The sequence below is a fragment of the Diplotaxodon limnothrissa genome, linkage group LG22 (genome assembly GCF_057381915.1).
Source record: "Diplotaxodon limnothrissa isolate DT_005_m linkage group LG22, D_limnothrissa_male_GT1.1, whole genome shotgun sequence".
NCBI classification, from domain to species: Eukaryota; Metazoa; Chordata; class Actinopteri; order Cichliformes; family Cichlidae; genus Diplotaxodon; species Diplotaxodon limnothrissa.
The window spans coordinates 29,498,134-29,522,018 of NC_140616.1; the positions used below are offsets into that span (position 1 = coordinate 29,498,134).

Consider the following 23,885-nt stretch of genomic DNA (forward strand, 5'->3'; position numbering starts at 1 on the left):
TTATGGAAAGGTATGACTTGTCTTGAAAGGTATACTTGAAAGGTATCAGAATCAGAATCAGAATCAGAATACTTTATTAATCCCGAGGGAAATTAGGGTTACAGCAGGCAGCACGCTAATGGTGCATGCGCACTTACAAAGGAACCTTCTGACCATCACATTGGGGAGACATGTCAGAAAGGTAGGCTGATAGGAAAAAACAACGAAAATACACTACATGAGGTAAGAGGAGGAGGAAAAAAAACTCCACTCAGAGTTTTTTCCAGTTTTATCCAGTATGACTATCAAATGTATTCAATAACCCTTTAGCAACAAACAGCTATACTTTTCTTTTTTTTTTTTTTTCATGAACAAGTTACAGGGGATTATGACTGCACTTTGAATTTTGCATTGTATTTTCTATTATTTTGGAGGCAAAATGTATATAAGATTACTAGTGATAAAGTCAGATATAGATAAAGTTAGTATATAGTGGTATTTATTTTGAAGGGGGGGGGCAATTACCATCACTTATTCAATTTTATAACACAGGTCTATGGTTAGATGATTTGCAACTGATAAAGACAGAAATGAAAACATGAAAAAGAAATTACCATCCTTTAAAAAAAACAATTGTCTTCTTTTTGTGTAATTTCTCTATCATTTTATATTCTTCTTCTCCTGGATGTGCTCCTGTTTTAAATTTTTTGTTTTTGAAGATTTCAAAGTAATGGCTCCAGCTTCCCCCGCTGTCTGCTCCAAACCCAAAGATAGTGACCTGGGGAAAAAAAATTGAAGTAAAGATTTAATGTATTGTTTCCACTAGGAGCATTCTATTTATTTGTTTATTCATTCATTCTTTTATATATTAACTAATAGCATTCTTAAAAGACATCATTATCTCCATGTCCTATTGAGGACATGAAGAATCTGTCTCTTAGTAGCTTGTTTAAGTTATACCACAAAGCTGACTGAGGAGTTAATGAAAATCAGCCCATAGAGCACTTTATGCATAAATGCTGTGATGACAGGGACAGGGGGGGGGCGTTGTGCATTTTTGGTCATTCTGTATTATTTTTGAGTTCACTTGTATTCTATGGTTCCTAGCTTATTCTGTTCAGTATGGTTTATTAGATCTCCCCTTGTGTCTTTGTCCTCTGTCTCACCTGAATGTCTGTGTTTATACAGTGTGAGTCCTTGTGTCTTGTTTCCCCTCCATGTGTTTTATTCCTTCATATTTCCCTAGTCCATCATTTTTGTTCTCTCTCTCCCTCGCTCCCTCTCGGTTGCCTCTCCTCCATACTTTGATAGTCTCCCGTCAGTGTGCGTTATGTTGTGTTTGCTCTTCCCCTGTCTCTTTATGGTTATTCATGTCAGCTGTGCTTTACATGTGTTTTCACTTCCCTCATGATCCGTCTGTGTATTTATGTCCGCATCTCCCTCAGTTCCGTGTCCTCATAGCTTTGTGACTCTCCCTGTGTTTCCCTGTGTGAATGATTATTAGAATTCCCCAGTTTAGTTCTGTACAATTTTTCCTTTTTCCAGCAATAAATCCGTGTTTTTTGAGTTCACTTCCTGCTTCTGGGAGTCTGCTTTTGGGTCCTATTCCTGCCTGCACACAGCGAGTTCATGACACTGAGGCCACTTGCCCACTTTGTTGTGTTGCCTTCACCCACCAGATCTTCTCAAGGTCCAACATGTTGTGTCCATCTTGCCGATGTACTCATGGATCTTTTGTTTCATCCTAGTCAGTGGTTGTGACACTCAATAGACCTTGGTCACCTTCCCTTCTTAGGACAATGTCTCAGGTGGCTGAGTTGCAGCTTTTCCAGTGGCCTCTTCATGGTTCCTATTTGCCTGTTGAAGTCCCTGGTACTTGTGGCTATCCTCAGTGTCTACAATGTTCTGGTAGTGCAATTCCCTTGGTTCTGAGTAGTTTCTTTCTCTTTATTACCATCTGACAACAGTTCTTCCGTCTGAATGACATTCCAATGTCATTGTTGTACATCCAAGAGAATTGATGTCACTCCTGGCCAGTGTTGGTCAAGTTACTTGAAAAAAGTAATCAGTAACTAATTACTGATTACTCCCCCCAAAAAGTAATCCCGTTACTTTACTGATTACTTATTTTCAAAAGTAATTAATTACTTAGTTACTTAGTTACTTAGTTACTTTTTAAAAACACGATTTACAACCTGAAGAGGTGATAAAGCGATAGATCTTTCAGCCCAATTCTACTTTTTCTACATAATCCATCATACAAAATGTAATCAAATGGAAAAGTCTCTTTTTAAAACTTGTTTTATCAGTTTTAATCTTTTAACTTTATGCATCAAGCAAAACATTTAATTATATGCAACATTCTCTGACTTGAATAAATTATTTTAACATTTAAACCTATTTTCTACACATTCCAGCACATAAAATAAAATATTTTTTGTGTTTTCACTCACTCTTTCAAACAGATGCAAGTAAAACACAGCAGAAAATAAATAAAGTCAAAGACTCAGCGGTCCTTTTGCTCTATTTTCACCTGTAAAGCAGGAGCAGGGTAGGCGGAGGGTTACCCTGGTGCAGGTGTGCTGCGGTCAGTTGAAGAATCCGCGCGAGTGTCTCTGTGAGTTTCCCATCACGTCGTAGCTACTCGGTGCTTGCTCGGAAGTTTAGGGGTTTTTTTTCGCTGTAAAAAGAAGTTTTCTTCCCACGCACGATGGACGCTAATGTTTTTGTCACTTTTTATGGAATCAAACTCAAAGTAAGGTCAGTACTTCCACACTTTAAACGCTGCACGCTCATACTCTCTCCCGCACTCGATATATTATCCATTGTTGATCTGCACACAGCTGCTGTCACCAACGTCGCACTTGCTTACGTCACTGTCATGAGACATTCTCGCAAAAAAAATCACGGTTTTAGTAACGCAGTAACGCAGCGTTCCTACGGGAAAGTAACGGTAATCTAATTACCGATTTTGCAATAGTAATCCCTTACTTTACTCGTTACTTGAAAAAAGTAATCAGATTACAGTAACGCGTTACAAGTAACGCGTTACTGCCCATCTCTGCTCCTGGCATACATGTAACACCTGTCTCATGTAGCTGTGAGTGGGGCCTGGGTCTCAAAGGTGTAATTTGCTTTTGATATTCTCTTGTTCATGCTTATAACCCAAAATATAAATCAACAAGCAACGAGACAAGCATATCAATTGAAATGCACTTCACTTTAGTGAGTGATTCCCAGTAGAAAGAAAAAAACGAAATAAAGTAAAAACATTTGAGTTTAGTGGTAAATTAATATGTAGAACTGATAAAGTGGTGTTCACTACATTTCATTCACTATGATCAGGGGCGCACATAAGTGGTCCGCAGGTGCGCATGCGCTGTCAAAATAAAAGACGTGCACCAGATAAGAAGTTGCAACGCGCGCTTGCGTACATATAAAAAGCACTGTTTTTGTTTGCTAGAGTGGGATTTTCACGGCATATTCTGCACCACTTCTCTGTGCGTTCATCATTTGTTTGAAGCCAGCTCACCTCCTGCAACCACTTTTCCAAGAATACGTGCTTCTTTTGCGGGTTCAGACTCCTTCTGACATTTCTTTGGAAGTGGAGGAACACCAAAGTAATTGCTTAAAGGAGCTTGCTTCTTCGACATCTTTAAGTGTTCTAAACAAATGTCTGTCCTCCTCCAGAAAATCTTATGTACGCAAATGCGCGGGTAGCCCACGCACACTCAGTCCCAGACGTTCTTAAAAATAAAACCCTTGTTGCAGGCCTAAATCATGGCTGGGGTGCACTGTGGCCACTTCACTTATAAACAACCAATAAAATAAAAGGCGCATGCCAACATCGATATTCAGAGCTTCAGACAATTCAAAGGGACAGATGGAAAAAAAGGGCATCAAGGCTACCAGCAGGGTTCAGCCACGACACACAAAACCCACAGTCACACTAAATTCAAAACTCAAATCAGCAGAAGAGACCATATGAGCTTTGCTTCCATCACACTGGTAAAACGTCTGTCTCCTCCTCCTCTTGGTAGGTTACAACAGCTCCACATATGAGGTACTTTCAACCATGAAAGTAACAGCATGTTGCTAGTTTACAGACTCAAATGTCCACTCGATAGCAGTAGCTTATCTCTCCTCCCTCTCTCACACACAGTAGACCCCACAGCCCACGCCAAATCCCACCCCTTTACCTAAAACTCTTATGGATTGGCTGGGGGCACACGAGCTTTATTACATGCCTATAAAATTAAACAATATAATAAAGGACACTTCAAAATGTAAATAAGAAGGCAGTGAGTCTAAACAATACACATCACATACGTTAAACAAGTGCATTCCAAACTTTTCCACTTAAAGGGTAAATGATATAAATTTTAAATAGTTTCTCTCTACATTTTAACTATTTGTCATGGTCCTGGGTCAGTGACCCAACGCTTATGATGATGATTATTATTTTTTGAGTTCTGTGTTATTTTTGGTCTGCCTTTGAGTCTGTGTCTCTGTCTGTCTATGGTGTCACCCCATCTGTTTGTGAATCTGTCTGTTTAGTTCAATGTCTTGTCTGGTTCCATGTTTCTGAGTTTCCTGTTTTATTGTGAAGGTCTGTGTCATATGTGAGTGTGCTCAGTTTACGTTTCCCCTGCCTCGTCAGCTGTGATTTCTCCCAGGTGTGTTCCCCTCCTGTCTCTCATCCCTTGATTACTGCCCTCTGTGTATTTAAGCCTTGTGTTTCTCTGTGTTAGTGTCGCGTCGTACCCTCAACTAGCTGTGTGTTCTGCTTCTATGTTCCTAGTGTTTGGTCTTCTGCTCCAGTTTAGTGTTTCTTTCCAGTGTTTCAGTCCTTGGTTCCTCTGTTCTGACTTTTGGTTTTCTTTTGGTGAGTTTAGTTTGTACGAGGTTTTTCTCAGCAATAAAGCTGCGCTTTAAGTTTCACTTCCGTGTCTGAGTTCTGCATTTTGGGTCCACCACTCCTGCTTGCCTGCCACACAGCGATTCATGACACTATTAATATGCTTTTTAAAATTTAAGAACATAATGACCTGAGATCGCTTTTTCAGTAATCAAAATAAACAATTTGTTTTGGCAAAGGCTACATACAGCTTGATGTCATCCAGATTGAGTTGTTGAATAACAGTTGCACTATTCTGTAGTTGGTTTCCATAGCCAGGCTTGTTAATGAACTGGCTAAGGGGATTCGAGCTTATGCAGAACAGCAGTGGGGACAGAGCATCTCGTTGGTAAATGGCACATTTGATAAAACTTGTGCAACTGGCTTGAAGTTTGCCTGTATTGTTGTTCACTACATCTCTATTTAATACACTCAGTACAGTTTTCACAATTTCTGTTGCTGGGATCTTAGCTCCACTAGCCACTGAACATTGTTGTTATAGGTTGCATCCTTCTCTCATATGCACTTCCACTTTTGTTAAATCTTCAGCCTTGGTGGGGCTGTTGTCATATTGGCAAGTGGTACATTTATATATATATATATATATATATATATATAAAAAAAACACCCAGCACGCCCCTGCGGGCGGTTTATCCTTCAAGCTCGGGTCCTCTACCAGAGGCCTGGGAGCTTGAGGGTCCTGCGCAGTATCTTAGCTGTTCCCAGGACTGCGCTCTTCTGGACAGAGATCTCCGATGTTATTCCCGGGATCTGCTGGAGCCACTCGCCTAGCTTGGGAGTCACCGCACCTAGTGCCCCGATTACCACGGGGACCACTGTTACCTTCACCCTCCACATCCTCTCGAGCTCTTCTCTGAGCCCTTGGTATTTCTCCAGCTTCTCGTGTTCCTTCTTCCTGATATTGCTGTCATTCGGAACCGCTACATCGATCACTACGGCCGTCTTCTTCTGTTTGTCTACCACCACTATGTCCGGTTGGTTAGCCACCACCATTTTGTCCGTCTGTATCTGGAAGTCCCACAGGATCTTAGCTCGGTCATTCTCCACCACCCTTGGGGGCATCTCCCATTTTGACCTCGGGACTTCCAGTTTATACTTAGCACAGATGTTCCTGTACACTATGCCGGCCACTTGGTTATGGCGTTCCATGTATGCCTTGCCTGCTAGCATCTTGCACCCTGCTGTTATGTGCTGGATTGTCTCTGGGGCATCTTTACACAGCCTGCACCTGGGGTCTTGCCTAGTGTGATAGACCCCAGCCTCTATGGATCTTGTGCTCAGAGCTTGTTCTTGTGCTGCCATGATTAGTGCCTCTGTGCTGTCTTTCAGTCCAGCTTTGTCCAGCCACTGGTAGGATTTCTGGATATCAGCCACCTCCTCTATCTGCCGGTGGTACACACACACACACACACACACACACACACATACATACATACATACATACATACATACACATATATATATATATATATATATATATATATACATATACATATATATATACATATATATATATATACATATATATACATATACATATATATATACATATATATATATATACATATATATATATATATATATATATATATATATATATATATATATATATATATATATATATCATGGCCTAAACCAATCATGAAGGCGCTGCTTAGAGTAGCTAAACGTGCCACTAAAGCACCGCAGCACCGACTCCGTGCTGCTGCTGTTCGATCAATTTATCTGTCACGCACGTGTCTCTGCACAGATGTGCAGAAAAGGGAAATGGCGTTGGGAATTCCCACAATAATCCAATAGCGCACATCGACGCTTGCACATTCAACATGCCAATGTTCCGCCATGAAAATCCTAGGTCGCATTGGTGCGACCAGCCGTTCAAGTAAAAAAAAAAATAAAAAATTCTCTGCAACTCTGAAAGTCTCTGTGTGGTCAACAACAGACACACATTACGCCAATGTTGTCGTCTAAACCAATTAGAGATAGTCAAGGGCAGAACCTCTTAGATGTCCATGCCCAAGGTAAAATGTTCAGATATTGAAATGTTCAGTTCGAAGCATTTGAGGTACTTCTAATTTTGACTTCCTTTTTACTTTATATATCTTGAGATATTTTAAGTTTAAATTTCCGCTCAATGAAGCACTTTAAGCACAATTTAGCTGTATGCTAAAAGACAACCCCACACCATAATGTTCCGACATCCAAACTTCACAGTTGATATGATGTTTTTGGGTGATATGCAGTAACATTTGACCTCCAAACATGGTGTGTATTATGGCATCGAAAAAGTTTAATTCTGGTCTTATCTGACCAGACTATATTCCCCTTGTCATGGTTCTGGATCATTGGATCCAGTATTTTGAGTTTATGGTGTTTTTCCAAATTCTTTTTTGTTGTAATGTTTTAGTTTTATGTTATTTAGTATTGAGTTAGTCTTCGTATTGCTGCTATGTTTAGTTATATTTCGGTTTCCATGTTGTCTTTTCGATGTGTCTTGTCTCCCCTTCCTGTTTACATGTTTCTCTTCCCGTGTTTTGTTACGTTTTCCTTTTTCTGTCATGTGCGTTCATGTATGCTGCTGCTCTCTCTCCTTCGCCTTCTCTCTCTCTCACTCCTTCTCTGTCTCATCATCCATAATAGTTTCTGTGTTTCCCTTTTTGTCTCCTCCCTTTGTTTCCCCAGTCTGTCTCGTTCCCCTGTGGATTCCTTCTTCCCAGCCTGTGTTTAGCCATTAATTCTTAGTCTCTGTCTTAGTGTTCCCTGTTTTACTTTGACGGTGTTGCATCCTTTGTTAGTGTGTTCAGTTTTGTTTCCTCCTGTCTTGTCATTATTATATTTATTTTCCCCAGCTGTGGTCCCCATGTGTTTCCTCTTCCCTAGTCATCCTCTTGTGTATGTTGTAAGCTGTCATTCATTCATTGTCAAGTTGTTCATTTGTTTCATGCAATGTCCCAGGTATCTATGTTCAGGTTTCATGTTTAAAATTCCAGTGTTCTAGTATTTAGTTTGTCCAGTTTAGTTTTATTCTTATCCATTTTTTAATCTTCTTACTCTATTTATATTTATATTGTATCCCGTTCTTATTTATTTTATCATTTTACCGTGTATATAGCCTATTGTGGCATATCTCCAGTGTTTCCTCGGAGGGGGCTCTCTGCACTGGGGCTGTGATCGACCGTGGCTGCTGGGTCTCTGGGGGTCCTCTCAGCCTGGCTGGGGGGCTCCTTTGCCTCCCTTCTGCTGTGTGCCCAGCCTGGAGGCTGTGGTCCCGGTGCAGATGGCTCCCTGTTATAGTGTTTCCTCACTTGGCTCATGTGAACCCTGCCCAATTTTTACTCTTTAAGTGTGCGCGCGTGTGTGTGTGTGTGGGGGGGGGGGGATATGTGTGTATGGTCTGTGAAGGTTCTCAGTCATCCAGGTCATCGTAGTCAAAGGAGCTTGCAAAGAAAAGCGTCTGGACTTCTTTAAGTTACTTGAAGACGTTTCACCTCTCTTCCGAGAAGCTTCTTCAGTTCTAAGGTCAAATGGTGGAGAGTCCCAGATATAAACCTAGTGGGAGTGACCCCCCACAGAGGGACAAAAGGACCCCCTGATGATCCTCTAATCGCCTGAGCCAAGGTGTGAAACTGGGTGTGGGTCCCAATCAGCCAGAGTTTCGGGTGTGTTCATTGTGAAACCTGGCCCCACCTTATCATGCGAATTCCTGAGGTCAGATGGCCCAGGATGTGAGTGGGCGTTAAGGCGTCTGGGAAGGGATCTCAAAACTGGATTATAGATGGCAGAGAGTTGGTGTCGTAAACCCCCACCTCTGTTCAAAGATGGTCGCTCACAGTGGACATAGATGGCTTCTTTCACTCCTCTTTCAAACCATCTGTCCTCTCTGTCCAAAATGTGAACATTGGCATCCTCGAAAGAGTGTCCTTTATCCTTAAGATGCAGATGGACTGCTGAGTCTTGTCCTGTGGAGGTAGCTCTTCTGTGTTGTGCCATGCGCTTGTGAAGTGGCTGTTTGGTCTCTCCAATGTAGAGGTCTGGGCATTCCTCGCTGCACTGTACAGCATACACCACATTGTTAAGTCTGTGTTTTGGCATTTTGTCTTTCGGGTGAACCAGTTTCTGCCTGAGCGTGTTGCTGGGTCTGAAATACACTGGGATGTCATGCTTGGAGAAAACTCTCCTGAGTTTTTCTGATACACCGGCTACATAGGGGATGACAATGTTGTTGCGTCTGTCCTTCTTATCCTCCCTCGCTGGTGTCTGGTCTTCTTTTCTGTGCCTCTTTGCTGACTTTAAGAACGCCCATTTAGGATAGCCGCACGTTTTGGGACTCTCCACCATTTGACCTTAGAACTGAAGAAGCTTCTCGGATGAGAGGTGAAACGTCTTCAAGTAACTTAAAGAAGTCCAGATGCTTTTCTTTGCAAGCTCCTTTGATATGTGTGTATTCACATCATTTATGTTAATGAGAGTGTGGGGAGTGAGTTGGAGGGTGGGGTGGGCTGCTTTTAATTATGTAAAGCACTTTGTGCTACATTTTTTGTATGAAAAGTGCTTTAAAAAATAAAGATTGATTGATTGATTGTGTGACACGTTGGTAATGGGACACCTTTTTTATAGTTTACGAGTTGGAACTGAACCAGCTGATTTTAATTTGCACTAAGTGGCAGGATTTACAGTTACTGATAGATTTTAGCTGGTATCATGACTTAATGATTTTTTTTTTAATAGAGCTGGCAGAATTTCAAGAAAATTTTTTCACTTTGTCATTATATTGTGCATATTGTGTGTGAAATTCTGAAAAATGAGTTTGGAACAATAACAAATGAAGGGCTGTGATACTTCCCAAACAGCCTGTATATTTTGGTATGAAAATAATGTTTTAATGTTTAGATTGAGTTAATGTTAATTTTCAATGTTTAAGTGATCATCATACTTGTTACTTTAGCAGACCTAGTGCCTACAGATTATATTCAGACATTTAAATATATTCAGCCAACTGTTAGATTTTAAATAAAATATTTTAGTAGAACTGAAAAAATATATACATCAAACATAAACTAAGGAAATTTCTGAATGTAGTAACCCTTGATTTTTAAATGTCAACTTAATTTTATTTATATAATACATTTAAATGGTAAATGGCCTGTATTTGTATAGCGCTTTACTAGTCCCTAAGGGCCCCAAAGCGCTTTACATATTCAGTCATCCACCCATTCACGCACACATTCACACACTGGTGATGGCAAGCTACATTGTAGCTACAGCCACCCTGGGGCGCACTTACAGAGGCGAGGCTGCCGGACACTGGTGGACTCTGACCCCCACCAGTAGGCAACGGGTGAAGTGTCTTCCCCAATGACACAAGATCGCCCATTTAAACAAAACCTGACACAAAAATTGTTTTTCAGGCAAACAAACACATTCAGCTCAAAAATCATGTTACACTGTTCTTGCCAAGTTAAAACTAATTGTTGAATCTGGTTGACTCCAACACTGGCCCTGTATTTAGCATTGAATCAATACCAAGTGTAGTGGCGGCACTCCATCTCTATTTCACTCTTCTGTACCACCTTTAGGAGTCAGTCTGGCAACATGCATTTGAAACGCGAGCAAGTCCAGGTACTTTTCTTGCAAAAAAGATGTTTATTGAAACTTTTAATTTACATGGCAAGACTCGGTCAAAAAACTGTGTTGCTTCCAGCTTATCCGACTCCCCAACTACGTAATTACAGTGTGCCGGAAGCCCAAAATACTAAAAAGTGCATTAGAATGTCGCACTTTTATATTCTATACCTTTAACAAAACAGTTTTTTGAAATTAACTAGAAATTATATTACTAATATCAAACGTATAATGTATATTTCTCATCTAATCATTTTACCAGTACCAATAAAATTAACCTTTAACACTAGAATTACTGAGCCTCTTTTTTTTCCTGGTACAAGTCCCTACTACTAGATCTATTAGCCCTGCGCAAATTTGCATAAATCCCCTGAACCTACCGGTAAGACCTCCTAGAATTACTGACTTTTTTATTTTCTGGTGGATGTCCTGAGGTGTTTATCACCCCTGCTGAAATTTTCACAGGTCATCAGCTCGATTCTCCTCCTGTTTTTGTTGTGCAAACCACCCATTATCTTTGAGGCCTGGAAGATTTGCATTTGTTCACTCAGAGTAGCTCAGATCCAAGGTAAGAGAAAAATCTGTGTTACAACCCTACAATGGAGCTGAAGGCCTCTCAGCAGAGTACTAGGAGGTGTTAGGTTCAGGGAATTTACGCAAATTTGCGCAGGGTTAGTAAAAATTCAAATTTTTTATTTGTCACACACACACAACCATACACAGTATGACATGGGGGTGAAATGCATGTATATGTATGTATGCATGAAATAAATGTAGTAGCTCCATTGTTCTCCTGCTTTTGTTGTGCAAAACACCCTCCCCCAACCAGGAGAGATTTGTGTATGTGTAGGAGTGGCATTGCTTGACTACAGCACAGTACTGTGCATAAAAGCAGACCGACCAGGAGGGAGAATCATTTCTTCTTCGCATTTCTGAGAACGCACATCAGGATGGCCTCCGTATCACTGCCATGCAGGAATAACCTATCGGCGCAACATCCTTGGGCCTTGCTTCAGGAAATGGACGAAGCAGATTCTGATGGAGGAGAGGTTTCATTTGTCCAGCAGGCCACTGATACCTCCTCAGAAGAATCTGAAAAGGAGACGGAAGAACCCAACATGCCTCCTCGGAAGAGGCCCCCCTGGTACTGGGAAGCCCTGTCTGAGCCAGACGGCAAAAGAAGGCACTGCGTGGGTAGAGGAGGACAATGGAATGCCCAGTACAGGAGCAAATCGCTCGTGCTTCACTGCGCAAGCTGGACCCACAGAGTCTGCTAAGGTTTGTCATTGCCATATTACATATGATATTTATATAAACCCATTTAGAGTGAGGTTCATGTAAATTTACCATTCTCTATTTGTTTATCTTCCAACAGCGTGAAATTACATGTGTGCTCCAAAGCTTCCTTTGCCTGTTAGACGTGGGAATGCTGCACACCATCAGAGAGTGTACGGTATACCGTTCCAAAAAATACAGCTTATCTTGATCGTTATCAGTCTTTTGCTCTACTGCTTGTTCGAAGGCTCTTATGAAGGCCTTATACTGTAGTGCATCACCTTTAAAAACAGGAATGTCCTTTGATGGCAACTGAGCCAGCTGCTGCTGTTTCACAAGTAACTCAGTGATTACATTCTGTTTCTGCATGACTGACAATACATCATCACTTCTGTTAACGTGACCATTAAGCCCATGAGTGGAGACTGGATGTGGTACCTGTGAGTTTTGCACTTGTGAATTAGCGTGACTACTCACATCATCTTGTTGTGGGAGCATTATGCCAACTCTTTCCTTTTTAACTCCTCGACCTTGGGATCTTTGTATTGACACATAACTGCTCAGACCATCTTCAGATCTTTCACATTCTTTGAGCACCTTTAATTTTGCTTGACTTTCTGCTAATGCAGTCTCCAACTCTAACTCTTCTTTTTCCGCTTTGACTCTTGCTGTTTCAAACTCAAGATGTTACCTAATCCTGGCCAACTCTAACTCAGGTTCTTGCTTTTTCTTCAATGCTGCGGCTCTTTCCAGCAAGGCTGCGTGTTCTGCCTCCTGTTTAGCACGAGTGGAGGAAACTCTAGATGTTGTAGATGCTTGGCTGACTTGAGACCCACGCGAGCTATGAACTGCATCCTTTCTAGCTCCAACCTGTGATGCGCTGTCATCTGGGTTAACAGCTTCCTCCAAGCCAACTGTAACGTGCTCCTGCTGCTCAGCTTCATTTGGAATCATATGCTTATGATCCTCTGCTATCCATTTCTTTGTTGTTTTCATAAACTCTCTTATTGATGCCATTTTGGGCTCAAACCAATTGTCCTGGTCAAATATTTTTTCTTCTTCAGACAAAAGGCTCATAACCTGGTTATTGTGACTTTGAAACTCATTCAGAGCCTATGCAAAGTTACTTTCCACCCTTTCTTTCAAATTTTGAAGGTTCTGAGCATCACTCATCATTATCTTTATCTCCTTTATTTTGCCTGTGATTGTTCCTAATGTTCGTCTTCTTAAAGCAATACATCTTTGTAATTTTTCTTCCAAAGCCTTCTCTGTTAACTTACATGTTCTTCCCACCTCTCTTTCATCTGCCATCTTATAAGTTGCAGGGGTTTATTGGCTCAAGTTGCATGCACTATTTGTCTTCTGCTTAGAATTTTTAATAGACATAGTGTAAACCAGCTTCATAACATGCCAAAAACTCCACATTGACTGTATCTGTCACGGTTTTGGGTCCGTTGGACCCGGTATTTTGAGTTTATTATGTTTTGGTTTAATTTTGCATCATGGATTGTTTTCTTGTTCTCTTGTTGTGGTTGTGATTATTATTATTACAGTTTCATGTTTCTGTTATCCATGTTTTAGGAATTGTGGTTTCATGTATAGTTCAGTTCCATGTGTCATTTTCTGTCTCTCTGTGTTGAGTCCGTGTCTCTGAGTTGTGATTCATGTTTCCTGTTTTATTGTGAAAGCCTTAACTAGAAATTATATTCTTAACATCAAACATGTATATTTCTCCTCTAATCATTTTACCAGTACTAATAAAATTAACCTTTAATTGGCTCTTACATCAGGTATGGCATTTTTACACATTGCTATCCAAGAGTTATGTAAAACTACTTTCAGCTGTTCTGTTGACACAAGCGGGTAGGCTCTACATGTTCGATTTGGCAATACTTTTAACACTTGATATCCTTCATGGTACCACCTTTAAACACAACCCATGTGTCTTTAGCTAGAGTAGTTGCTGCCTTTGGTTTGCAGGTAAATGTGTCAACCATCAGATGTCCACTCTTCTTGACTCTTCTTGAAATAACCATAGATTTCTGTTTTAGTCATGTAGTCATCTAAGGCAGACTTTTCTCAACTTTGCTGGTAAATCAGTGTTTCTCAGTGTTTAACTACCACCACTGTCAGTCAGATGCATAATGTACAAATTGTTTAAAGTGAACATACCTCATCACACATCACTAGGCTGAGAACCACAGCAAGAAAGCCAGTGGATGGATAAGCACCCTTCTTTCCCAGCCATACTTGATGAACATATTTCATGAAAGCCGGATGGAGGATCCAGATCTATTATGAATCAGACATAGCCTTAAATCTGAGTTTTATGAACTATTACTTTCTGCAATGAATTCACAAAATACTTTACATTAGCACGACTGTAGCTAAAAGAAGCCAGTATTTGTTTTTGGTGGTATGGCTTTGACTATTGACCTGCATGACCTTCCAGGCACATAAATGCCAAGTATGAGAGATTGGGAAAACCATAACAATACCTAATACAGAGCAGAGTAAACAGTAAATACTGCAACAAAGAAAAAGCTGAGGTGCAGGTGACTTGTGAAATGGCTTGCACATCTGTAGCAATACTGGATATGCTAAATCAGGTTAATAGTAAAACCTACTGTATATGAGATTATCCAGTTCAGTGTGTAAAATCAGCTGACTTTGTTTCCTGCCTGAATTAATGGTAGCTTATATGCCAGTTTTGTTCATGTAAACCTAAAATACTCACCAAATCTTTGTTAGCTATCTTCTTTAAGTTTGGAGCACCATTTTCCCTGTTAAAAAGATGAAATGAACTGATTACATAAATAAATGCTAATAATTACCTAAGACTAGCACATCACAACAAAAGATTAAGTTGTTCATATAACAATTCATATAACTTTCTGCACTTTTTGCTGTTTAAAAAAAGAAAGGCTGACCTCTGATGGGTTGTCTCAAAAACTGTTTTGTTTAATTTGGTTGTTCTAACAACAAAACAAAAAAAAACTATACTGCATTTTTCCGTACAATTAGCTAAAACTATGTTGCAAACCAGTTAAAATCTGATATTCAGAGCAAAACAGTTGCAATACAATTTCTGGCAACATAGGTTTTAAGACAGTAGCCCTTTTAGCCTACCCTCGATTTAAGTCCTTCATGAGCCACAAAAAGTCATGTGTTTTGAAAGGAAAAAACAAGAGATGAGTGGTATTGTCCAGTCTAGTAGAACTCTCTGGATACATGACATGATGAGTTGTTTTGGTTCCAACATCTGTTTCATAGCCTTTGGTACGCCCCCGATTGATTCTAAATAATACAGAAGGATACATATTTAGCACACATTTTTGCATTTTAGATACATGAATATACATAGACTTATATTATATTGTGGCGAGCTCAGACAAGGAGGAGACGGAGGTATCGTTTGGTCTTGCTTCCCGTGAGCTAGCCAGGGAGCACAGCCGTTTATTCACATTTTCAGAAGAACACTGCCGCTAGCTAACTGCTCAGCGCGGCAACAACAACAACAACACAGGGCGCCCTCTGACCCCCGAAGGACACACCGTCGCAGCGAGAGGGCGTCACCTGTCACTATGGCAACATAAACAAAACATAACTGTACAAACAGAACCCCGAACAGCCCTGACCCGCTACATAGCCCCCACCTAAGGGGTCAGTCGTCCCCGACGACCCCATCACCCCACACAAAGTCCTGCAAATGTCCAGGTGCCTTCTTTTGGCCATGCGGTGCCACCATCATCTCCTGCTGGAGTGAGCGGTCGGTACGGTGAGAGCCTGTCCCGGTGCAACACCACCATGCGCCCCGGGCCCGGCATGCGGATACGGTACACCACGTCTGTTAGCCGCTCCACAACCTCTGCCGGCCCTTGCCAGTGACTGCAGAGTTTGGGGGACACTCCTCTCTTGCGAACCGGGCAGTACACCCAAACCTTGTCGCCAGGCATGAAACCCCCCCTCGGCACTTGGTGTCGTAGGCTCTTTTCTGTCGTACTCCGGCGCTGGCCTAGGCCTGGCGGGTGTAGTCATGAACCACCTGCAGCCGCTCCCTGAGCCTCCTGTAGTAGTCCATCTCTGGCCCACCATCAATCTCCGGCTCGGGGGGGGACCCGAACACCAGATCCACAGGCGTCCGGAGCTCCCGTCCAAATATCAGAGCGGCAGGTGTACACTAGCTGGACTCCTGCACCGCAGTCCGATACGACCAAAGGACCAGGGGCAGATGTCGGTCCCAATCTCGCTGGTGGCGGCTGGTGAGAATGGCGAGCTGGGTGGCCAGTGTGCGGTTGAAGCGCTCAACCAAGCCATCGCTTTGTGGGTGGAGCGGTGTGGTTCTCGTTTTCTCCACCCCCAGTCGCCGGCAGATCTCCCCGAAGACCTTCGATTCAAAGTTATGCCCCTGGTCACTGTGGAGCTCAGCCGGGACCCCAAAACGGGTGAACATCTCCTCCACCAGCTTCTCGGCCATCGTCGTTGCGCTCTGGTCCGGCACCGCGTAGGCCTCTGGCCACTTCGTGAAATAGTCCATAGCCACCAACACATACCGGTTCCCTGACTCTGTGACGGGGAAAGGCCCTAGGACGTCCACTCCCACTCTTTCCATTGGGGCCTGTTAAATTATAATATTATTTTATGCCATGTTATACCCCTAATTAAAGATTGTGAATTATTATGTAGTTTTAGTTTGCAGTATTCTCCTGAATTAGAAGAAGCGGATAACTATTGCATTAGTTAAACTGATTTGCACCAGAGGCTATAAGAGTTTGATTAATGCTCCACCATTTTGAGATCTGAGGCTGTCTGCATACAGTGTCCATCTCCCACGTGTGTGACTATTAAAATCATCGTTTGACTTAACCCGGCCGGACCAGTGGTTATTGTGGTTTTTTCTCTTGTCTCCATCCCCAATGTTTGAACTCGTAACAGGCCCCCACCAGGTACTGCTGAAGGGGGGCAGTGGAGCGTTGAGTTGGGCCCTTCTGTGCCGTGCAGGTGTCACAGCAGTGCACATGAAGTTCCACATCCCGTCGACAGCCAGGCCAGTAGAACCGTCCCCTGAGGCGGCGGAGAGTTTTGGCGTTCCCATAGTGTCCTGCCCCCACCGAGCCGTGGACCAGCTCAAGCACCTGTGACCGCAGCGACCGAGGCACCAACAGCTGCAGGAGATCTCTGCCCTGACCGGGGGCCCGCCATCTCCGGTACAGGAGGCCGTCGTGGGTCTCCAGATTGTTGTGCTGAGAGTAGTAGGCTTTCACCTCGGGCTCCGGTCCCGACACCCCCGTCCAGGCGGGGCGTTGCGCCGCCTCCAGCCAGGCCCCCACCTGAACCAACGTCGCGTCGGCCTCCTGCTCCCGCTTCAGCTGCTGCGTTGTCAATGGGAGCCACCCCCCTCATCCGGCTGTGGCCTGAGCAGTAGCCACCCCCAGCACCTCCTGGGCCCGCTCTTCCTGTCGCAGGCAGTAGCGGCACTCGACGGCTACGCAGGGCCGTCTGGAGAGGGCATCAGCTTTGCCATGCTGTCGACCTGGCCGATGCTGGATCTCGAAGTCATAGCCCTGAAGGAACTCCAGCCAGCGGGCCACCTGCCGTTCTGGGTGTTTGAAATTCAGGAGCCAAGTCAGAGATGCATGGTCAGTGCGCAGGAGGAACCGGCAGCCATGCAGATATGGCTGGAAGTGCCGCACCGCTAGCACTACGGCCAGCAGCTCCCGCCGGGTCACGCAGTAGTTCCTCTCGGCTCGCCCCAAGGCCCGACTGAAGTACGCCACCACCCGTTCTCCAGCCTCGTCCTGCTAGGAAAGGACCCCCGACCCCTGCATTGCTAGCATCAGTGTCCACAATGAAAGGTTGCTGGGCGTCGGGGTAGGCCAGGACTGGGGCTCTGGTGAGGGCCTCCTTCAGCTGTGCAAAAGCCGCAGCACAGGCATCCCCCCAGCCAAACAGCTGTCCCTTGTCAGTCAGGCGGTGGAGGGGGTTGGCCATTGTCGCGAACCCTTTGATGAACCGACGGTAGTAGGAGGCTAGGCCCAGGAAGCTCCGCAGTTCTTGGACGTTCGAGGGAGTCGGCCAGTCCCTGACCGCAGCCACTTTTGCGGGGTCAGTGGCGACACCTCGAGCGCTGATCACATGGCCCAAGAACGTGTTCTCTCTCGCCAACAGGCGGCATTTTGCGGGGTTGAGCCGCAGCCCAGATCGTCAGATGGCACTCAAGACCTCGCTCAGGTGAGACAGTGCACTGTCGAAGTCACCACCGTGCACCAACAGGTCATCCAGGTACACAACGCAGCGGCTACGAGGGATATCCACGAGCACCCTCTCCATCAGCCTCTCAAACGTCGCTGGCGCATTGCAGAGCCCAAATGGCATGACCCTGAACTGCCACAGCCCCTGTCCAATGGTGAATGCCGTCTTAGGCCTTGCGTCGGGGGCTAGCTCCACCTGCCAGTAACCGCTGCGTAGGTCGAGGGAGCTGAACCAACTGGAGCCGGTAACGTAATCTAGGGCCTCGTCGATCCGTGGCAGCGGGTACGAGTCCTTCTTGGTGACTGCATTGAGACGGCGAAAGTCCACGCAGAACCTCGGGCTGCCATCCTTCTTCCCCACCAGAACCACGGGTGCCGCCCATGGGCTATTGGACGGCTCGATTACCCCAGTCGCAGCCATCTCACGGATCTTCTCTTGCGCTACCTGCTGTTTCGAGAGGGGCAGCCGGTGTGGGCGCAGACGGATCCGAAATCTGCTGAGCGGCAGCTGCGAGACGCCTGTCTCGTCTGGTCCCCGCTCCCTGCTTTTGACTGCGCTGGAGAGCAAAAGTCTCTGCGCCAAGAGTAATAGCCAGCTTTGCGGTGTCGACGCAGGCCCCCCAGTGGCTCAGCAAATCCAGGCCAATGATGCGCTGGTCTTGAATGTCGGCGAGCCAGAAGTCGTGCACCAGCTCTAGACCCTTCACTCGGATCCGCAACGGTTTCTTCCCCCGCATAACAGTTTTCTCCCCCGTCACTGTCATCAGCTGGGTGTCTGTGGGCAACCAACCCTTCACCAGTGGCCCGGATGTTTCAGGGAGCACGCCAGGTCGTATCAGGGAAATGGTAGACCCCGTGTCCACCAGGGCCTGGCATGGCTGGTCCTCAACACAGCAGCTCAGGTAGAGTCCGTTGAGGTGCCCAACTCGGCCCACCACTGTGCATCGTCCTTGGAGGGGGGCAGGAAGATGGAGCAGTGGTCCCCTCGCTACACCGCTCCCTCCTCGTTTTCCTGAGGCTGCATAGTTCCGGTCTTCGGGGCTGGTGCTGGGCAGTCACGCGCCACGTAGCCAGGCTCATCGCACCGGTAGCAGCGGTCGGTTGGTCGACGAGGACGCCTCCGGGGCACCGAGGGTTGCAGCTGGGACATCTCGGCGACCTCCCCCTCCCCGTCGCAGTCTGCGGCTCTGATTTGGGGGTAGTTTGGGGAGGGCGCCTGCTGGTTAGGTCGCGAGGTGAGCACCGGCTCGGCCCTTTCAGCCTCACGAAGCGCCTCACGGAGGGTCTGAGGCATGGCCAGGCGGACGTGTTGGCGTAGTCGCTCTGGGAAAAGTCCTCGCAAAAAAGCATGCAGGCTAAGCTCACGGGCCGCTGCTGGAAACTCCGGGTAGCCACGACGAGCATACAGCAACACATCTGCTGCAAAGGTGCCCAGGCTCTCTCCGGTTGGTTAGCTGCTCTCTGCTCTGATCAGTGGAGTGCCGCTGCCCGAATCGCCTCTCGAGTGCCGCGGTGAGGGCCCAGAGCTCATGCTGCTCTGCCGGGGCTAGGTCAAGGAGTATCTGCAGTGCTTCTCCCTCTAATGCTAGTGCTAGGTGTGTAGCAGTCTCCTCTTCGCTCCAGCCACTATGTCTGGCGGCTAGCCGCACTTGTGAGAGGTAGGGCTCTAACGGGGTTAGCCCGTTGTATTTCGGTACCTTAACTGGGGTGGTAGGCATAACTGCTCGCGGTTGGGGGCTCGGCGTGTGGGTCGACAGAGGTAGCCCATGAAGCATTGCACTAGCATCTGTCGCGATGGGCCGCCACCGCGGTGTGCTCGCACCATCGGAACCCGTCGGAGGACTTAGATGGCCGCTCACATCCTCTCTCTTCCATCGCCAGTTTACCAAGCAGGGAATGTTGTCCTCGACGGCTTGCTCCAGCCTCTGAATGTCTCTCTCCATTACGGCGAGGGTGAGCCATCCCACTTCTGACACCAATGTGGCGAGCTCAGACAAGGAGGAGACGGAGGTATCGTTTGGTCTTGCTTCCCGTGAGCTATCCAGGGAGCACAGCCGTTTATTCACATTTTCAGAAGAACACTGCCGCTAGCTAACTGCTCAGCGCGGCAACAACAACAACACAGGGCGCCCTCTGACCCCCGAAGGACACACCGTCGCAGTGAGAGGGCGTCACCTGTCACTATGGCAACATAAACAAAACATAACTGTACAAACAGAACCCCGAACAGCCCTGACCCGCTACAATATTATACTATATTATATTATATTATATTATATTATATTTTTCGTCTCGCAAGAACATTGTTTACATTAGATTTTGTGTTTGTGTTAAATGATTATTACCTTATTACGGTATCATGGAAATCAATCAGAGGTCCATAATGCGATCCTCTCAAATTTCCAGAATTCCCCACCACGGCACAACTCCTGCAGTGATCAGGACGAGGTTCTCCAATATCTGCAATTGGTGTTATTGTCTGAAATAGCCTCTCTAGAGTTTTATTGTACAAAGTCAAGTTTTGAAGTCTTGCCCCCTGTAAGTTCTGACAAAGAGGAGAAAGTTATTGAAAAAAAATCAAACTTCCCCACAGAACAAAAATACTATAGGATTTCCCAATGATTACAAGTTCATGAGTCACCAGTAAGTCTGGCAAAGATCCTTTCAAACATACACTCCTCTTGATTAAGCTCACAGTTAGATCTTGTCTAAATGCCCACCCCTGTGACTTTTTCCATATCAGCATCAATATTATGATGCACCATTTACAACAACTGTGAAAGATCACTGAAGCTCAAGAGTAAAAAATGTATACTAATTTAGGCAAAAATCTTTTTAGGCCTGAAGTTTATTTCAGTACTTTCATTTGGTATTTAGAATTGTTCTGAAAAGTTTAAGACTGATCTGCAAGATACAACATCAGGATTAATCTGTAAGTTTATTCAAGCATATGAGTTATGCACATTTATGCAATGATAGATTATGAACAGTACTTACACAAACATATTTTTTTGTCTTTCAATTCAGATAGAGTCACAGTTTTACCTCAGAGCTCTAAGTTATCATTAGTGAGAACCTCAACCCCTGGGCCTGAACGCTACCCCTTTCTTGAGAGAAACAAAAAAATACTCATTGCTATATTAAGCCATTTCTTTTGACAGAAGTTATATCCAGAAACACTCCATAAAAGGTTGCAGACCAAAACAATTACCTTACTGATTGTCTTACTGATGAGTGGGAATTCACTCACATGCTATTTTGCCCCATTTAGTAAATCTGGCCCTTTAAAGAAAATGCCAACAATCCAGTTTTATGCGTAGGGAGGCGCTTTCATATTGTGATATTGCGACTTTCACTAAAGGAACTAAAAAGGTTTTCCAGAACTTGTCATTGCCAGTAAATGATAAGGATTTTACCATTCTTCAGGTAGAAATACAGGAGGATGAAGAGTGCAGTATATTTAAAAAAAAAAAAAAAAGATAGTACAAGGTGCTTTAAATTTGTGTAGTTTGTTTACTTAAACAATAGAGGAATATTTGTGCTTTTTTTTTTGGATGGAGGTAGACCATGTCATTTAACAGCAGCAATATGTTGTTAAATGTCATGACATACTTGAATAATAATAATACCTTTAACATCACCACAGAAGCCAAAAAAGTGATATGTTGATATGTTGTTTTTTATTATTTACCTTCCACCAGAGGAAGTCTTTCTCTGAAGGTATATGTTTCTGTGACAGAAAGGGTTCAGGAGCTTCACTGATGATGTCATTAAACCAAGGATCACTGTCTCTTAGACATTTCTGACAGCCACAAAGACTCGGCTCGCGATGACAGAAGGTATATCCAGAAAAACTCCATAAAAGATTGGAGACCAAAACAATTGCTGTGATACTCAGTAGCGGGAAAATGCTAACTCTGGATCTTCCCCATTTGAAATACATATTGGCAGAGTTCCAATCTGAGAACAAATACATGTATGAATGTGAAAAATAGGACTAAGCCTTTAGAATACAGTAATAGAAACAATAACTCTTTACTTATAAATATTTATAGTTTGCAGCATATTAAGAGCATTGCACTGGAATGCACAAAATCGGATAAGCATAAAAAGTTGGTTTGTGTCCTCTTATATTCATGGCATTTGAACAGATAGCATTTACCAGCATAAATCACCTCCCACATTATTAGTTCATGTAAGTAACAAGATCTGTTGTTTGAAGTTGAATAAAACAGTATGACACCCAACAGAATGGAAAACACAGTACAAAATATTTCTAGATCTTGGTCAGATTCTGCATTTGCATGAACTGTTTATCTCATTGTTTTCTCTGCTTACCTCTGTTGCTGTTGAAAAACTCCTGTTCAGTTAAACTTTCATTGTGGTTCTGGTGCTGATTAACCTAAAATGAAGTAACATAGCAACAAAAACAACACAATGATTAAAAAGCAAAACAACTCAAAATGGCACTCATTAAAATTATCCCATTTGCTTCTGAAGAATTTGACTACACAATATGAGGCCACTCTATTTGAGGCAGAACAAGATAAATTGCTAAACTGTTTGAAAAAATAGGAAAAAAAGAAATCTGGGAAATGCATACTAAATAAATGCAAACACACTTCAGAGGTTCGCTACAGATTAGTGTGAGATAAGACAGAGTGTAAATTTAATGCATCTTACCAAAAACACATCAAAAAACCAGGAATATGAGTCAAGAAGAACTTGTAGGATATATCTATTAAGCTATCCATGTAGCTATCAAGTAATGAGCAACTGCTCAGTGGGAGAGGGAGGGAGGGAGGGAGGGAGTGGTTGTTGACTATGTGCAAATAACTATAGAGGTTGTGTCTGACTTGTGCATTGCCACACAGAGAAGTTGTGGCACTAAATTGTATTTTATTATGACAACCCACAAAACCGACACACATGCAAACACATAGATATACATAAATACCTTTAAATATATATTCTATCCGGTTGTTCAGTGATGACGCGACAAATCCTACTTCCGGGTCTAAAGTAGTGTGCGTTTAATATGGCTTTTAGAATAGAATAGAGAATAGCCTTTATTGTCATTGTACAGAGTACAACGAAATTGGAGTGCGACTCCCTTGGTGCAAGTTTCAATAATAAATATAAATGTAAAATATAAAAAGTACAAAAAAAAACAATCGTAAGTACTCAAACAATAGTATGTACAATATATACAGGATAGCAGCATTAATATAATGACAGTGACGGTATGGAATAGGTTCAATTGTTTTTGTGCTTATTTACTACGGTGATAGCTCTGGGAAAGAAGCTATCCCTGAATCTGTTTGTCCTGGTTTTATGTGACCTGTACCGTCGGCCTGACGGTAATAGTTCAAACAGTTGGTTGCTGGGGTGAGAGTGGTCCTTGATGATATTGCCAGCTCTGCTGAGGTACCGAGAGTTTGCAGTGACCTCCAGGCTGGGCAGAGAGCAGTTGTGTTGTTAACATGTTTAATGTTATGTATTTTCTTCTATTTGATCTCAAAAAGCTCCTAAAACAGTGAGTGATCCCTGTTGACCTCCCTCGGCTTTTATTACCACTAATCATTTATTTAAGCTCAGTTTTTAAAACCTTAGGATGTAACTACAGCCCAGCCCATGCAGCAGTATATGAATGACTAACCTCGTATTGTGGATGGATTATCTCAGTTGTTCTCCTGGCTGAAGTTTGGTCCTTTTACAGCATCCTGCCATGCGATTACATTTGTTCCTGACCACCGAGAACACTCACGTTAACTTTTATCGAGTGGAAAAAAAGTTAGCTTGTTTATATTATGCTAACATAGCTGTGTCACTAGCGGTCA

The 23,885-nt window shown here is 43.7% G+C and overlaps 1 protein-coding gene across 1 annotated transcript; it reads right to left on the reverse strand.

The window, feature by feature from the left end:
- Positions 1–589: 589 nt before the first annotated feature.
- LOC146610122 (CMP-N-acetylneuraminate-beta-galactosamide-alpha-2,3-sialyltransferase 1-like) lies at positions 590–21,988 on the reverse strand. The gene is made up of 6 exons (XM_085346234.1): positions 21,737–21,988; positions 20,391–20,590; positions 14,924–15,091; positions 14,532–14,577; positions 13,967–14,086; positions 590–757 (listed from the first exon to the last, which is right to left on the reverse strand). The coding sequence occupies exons 1-6, from the start codon at positions 21,986–21,988 to the stop codon at positions 590–592; spliced, it is 954 nt and encodes a 317-aa protein (XP_085202360.1).
- Between the last annotated feature and the right edge of the window lie 1,897 nt (positions 21,989–23,885).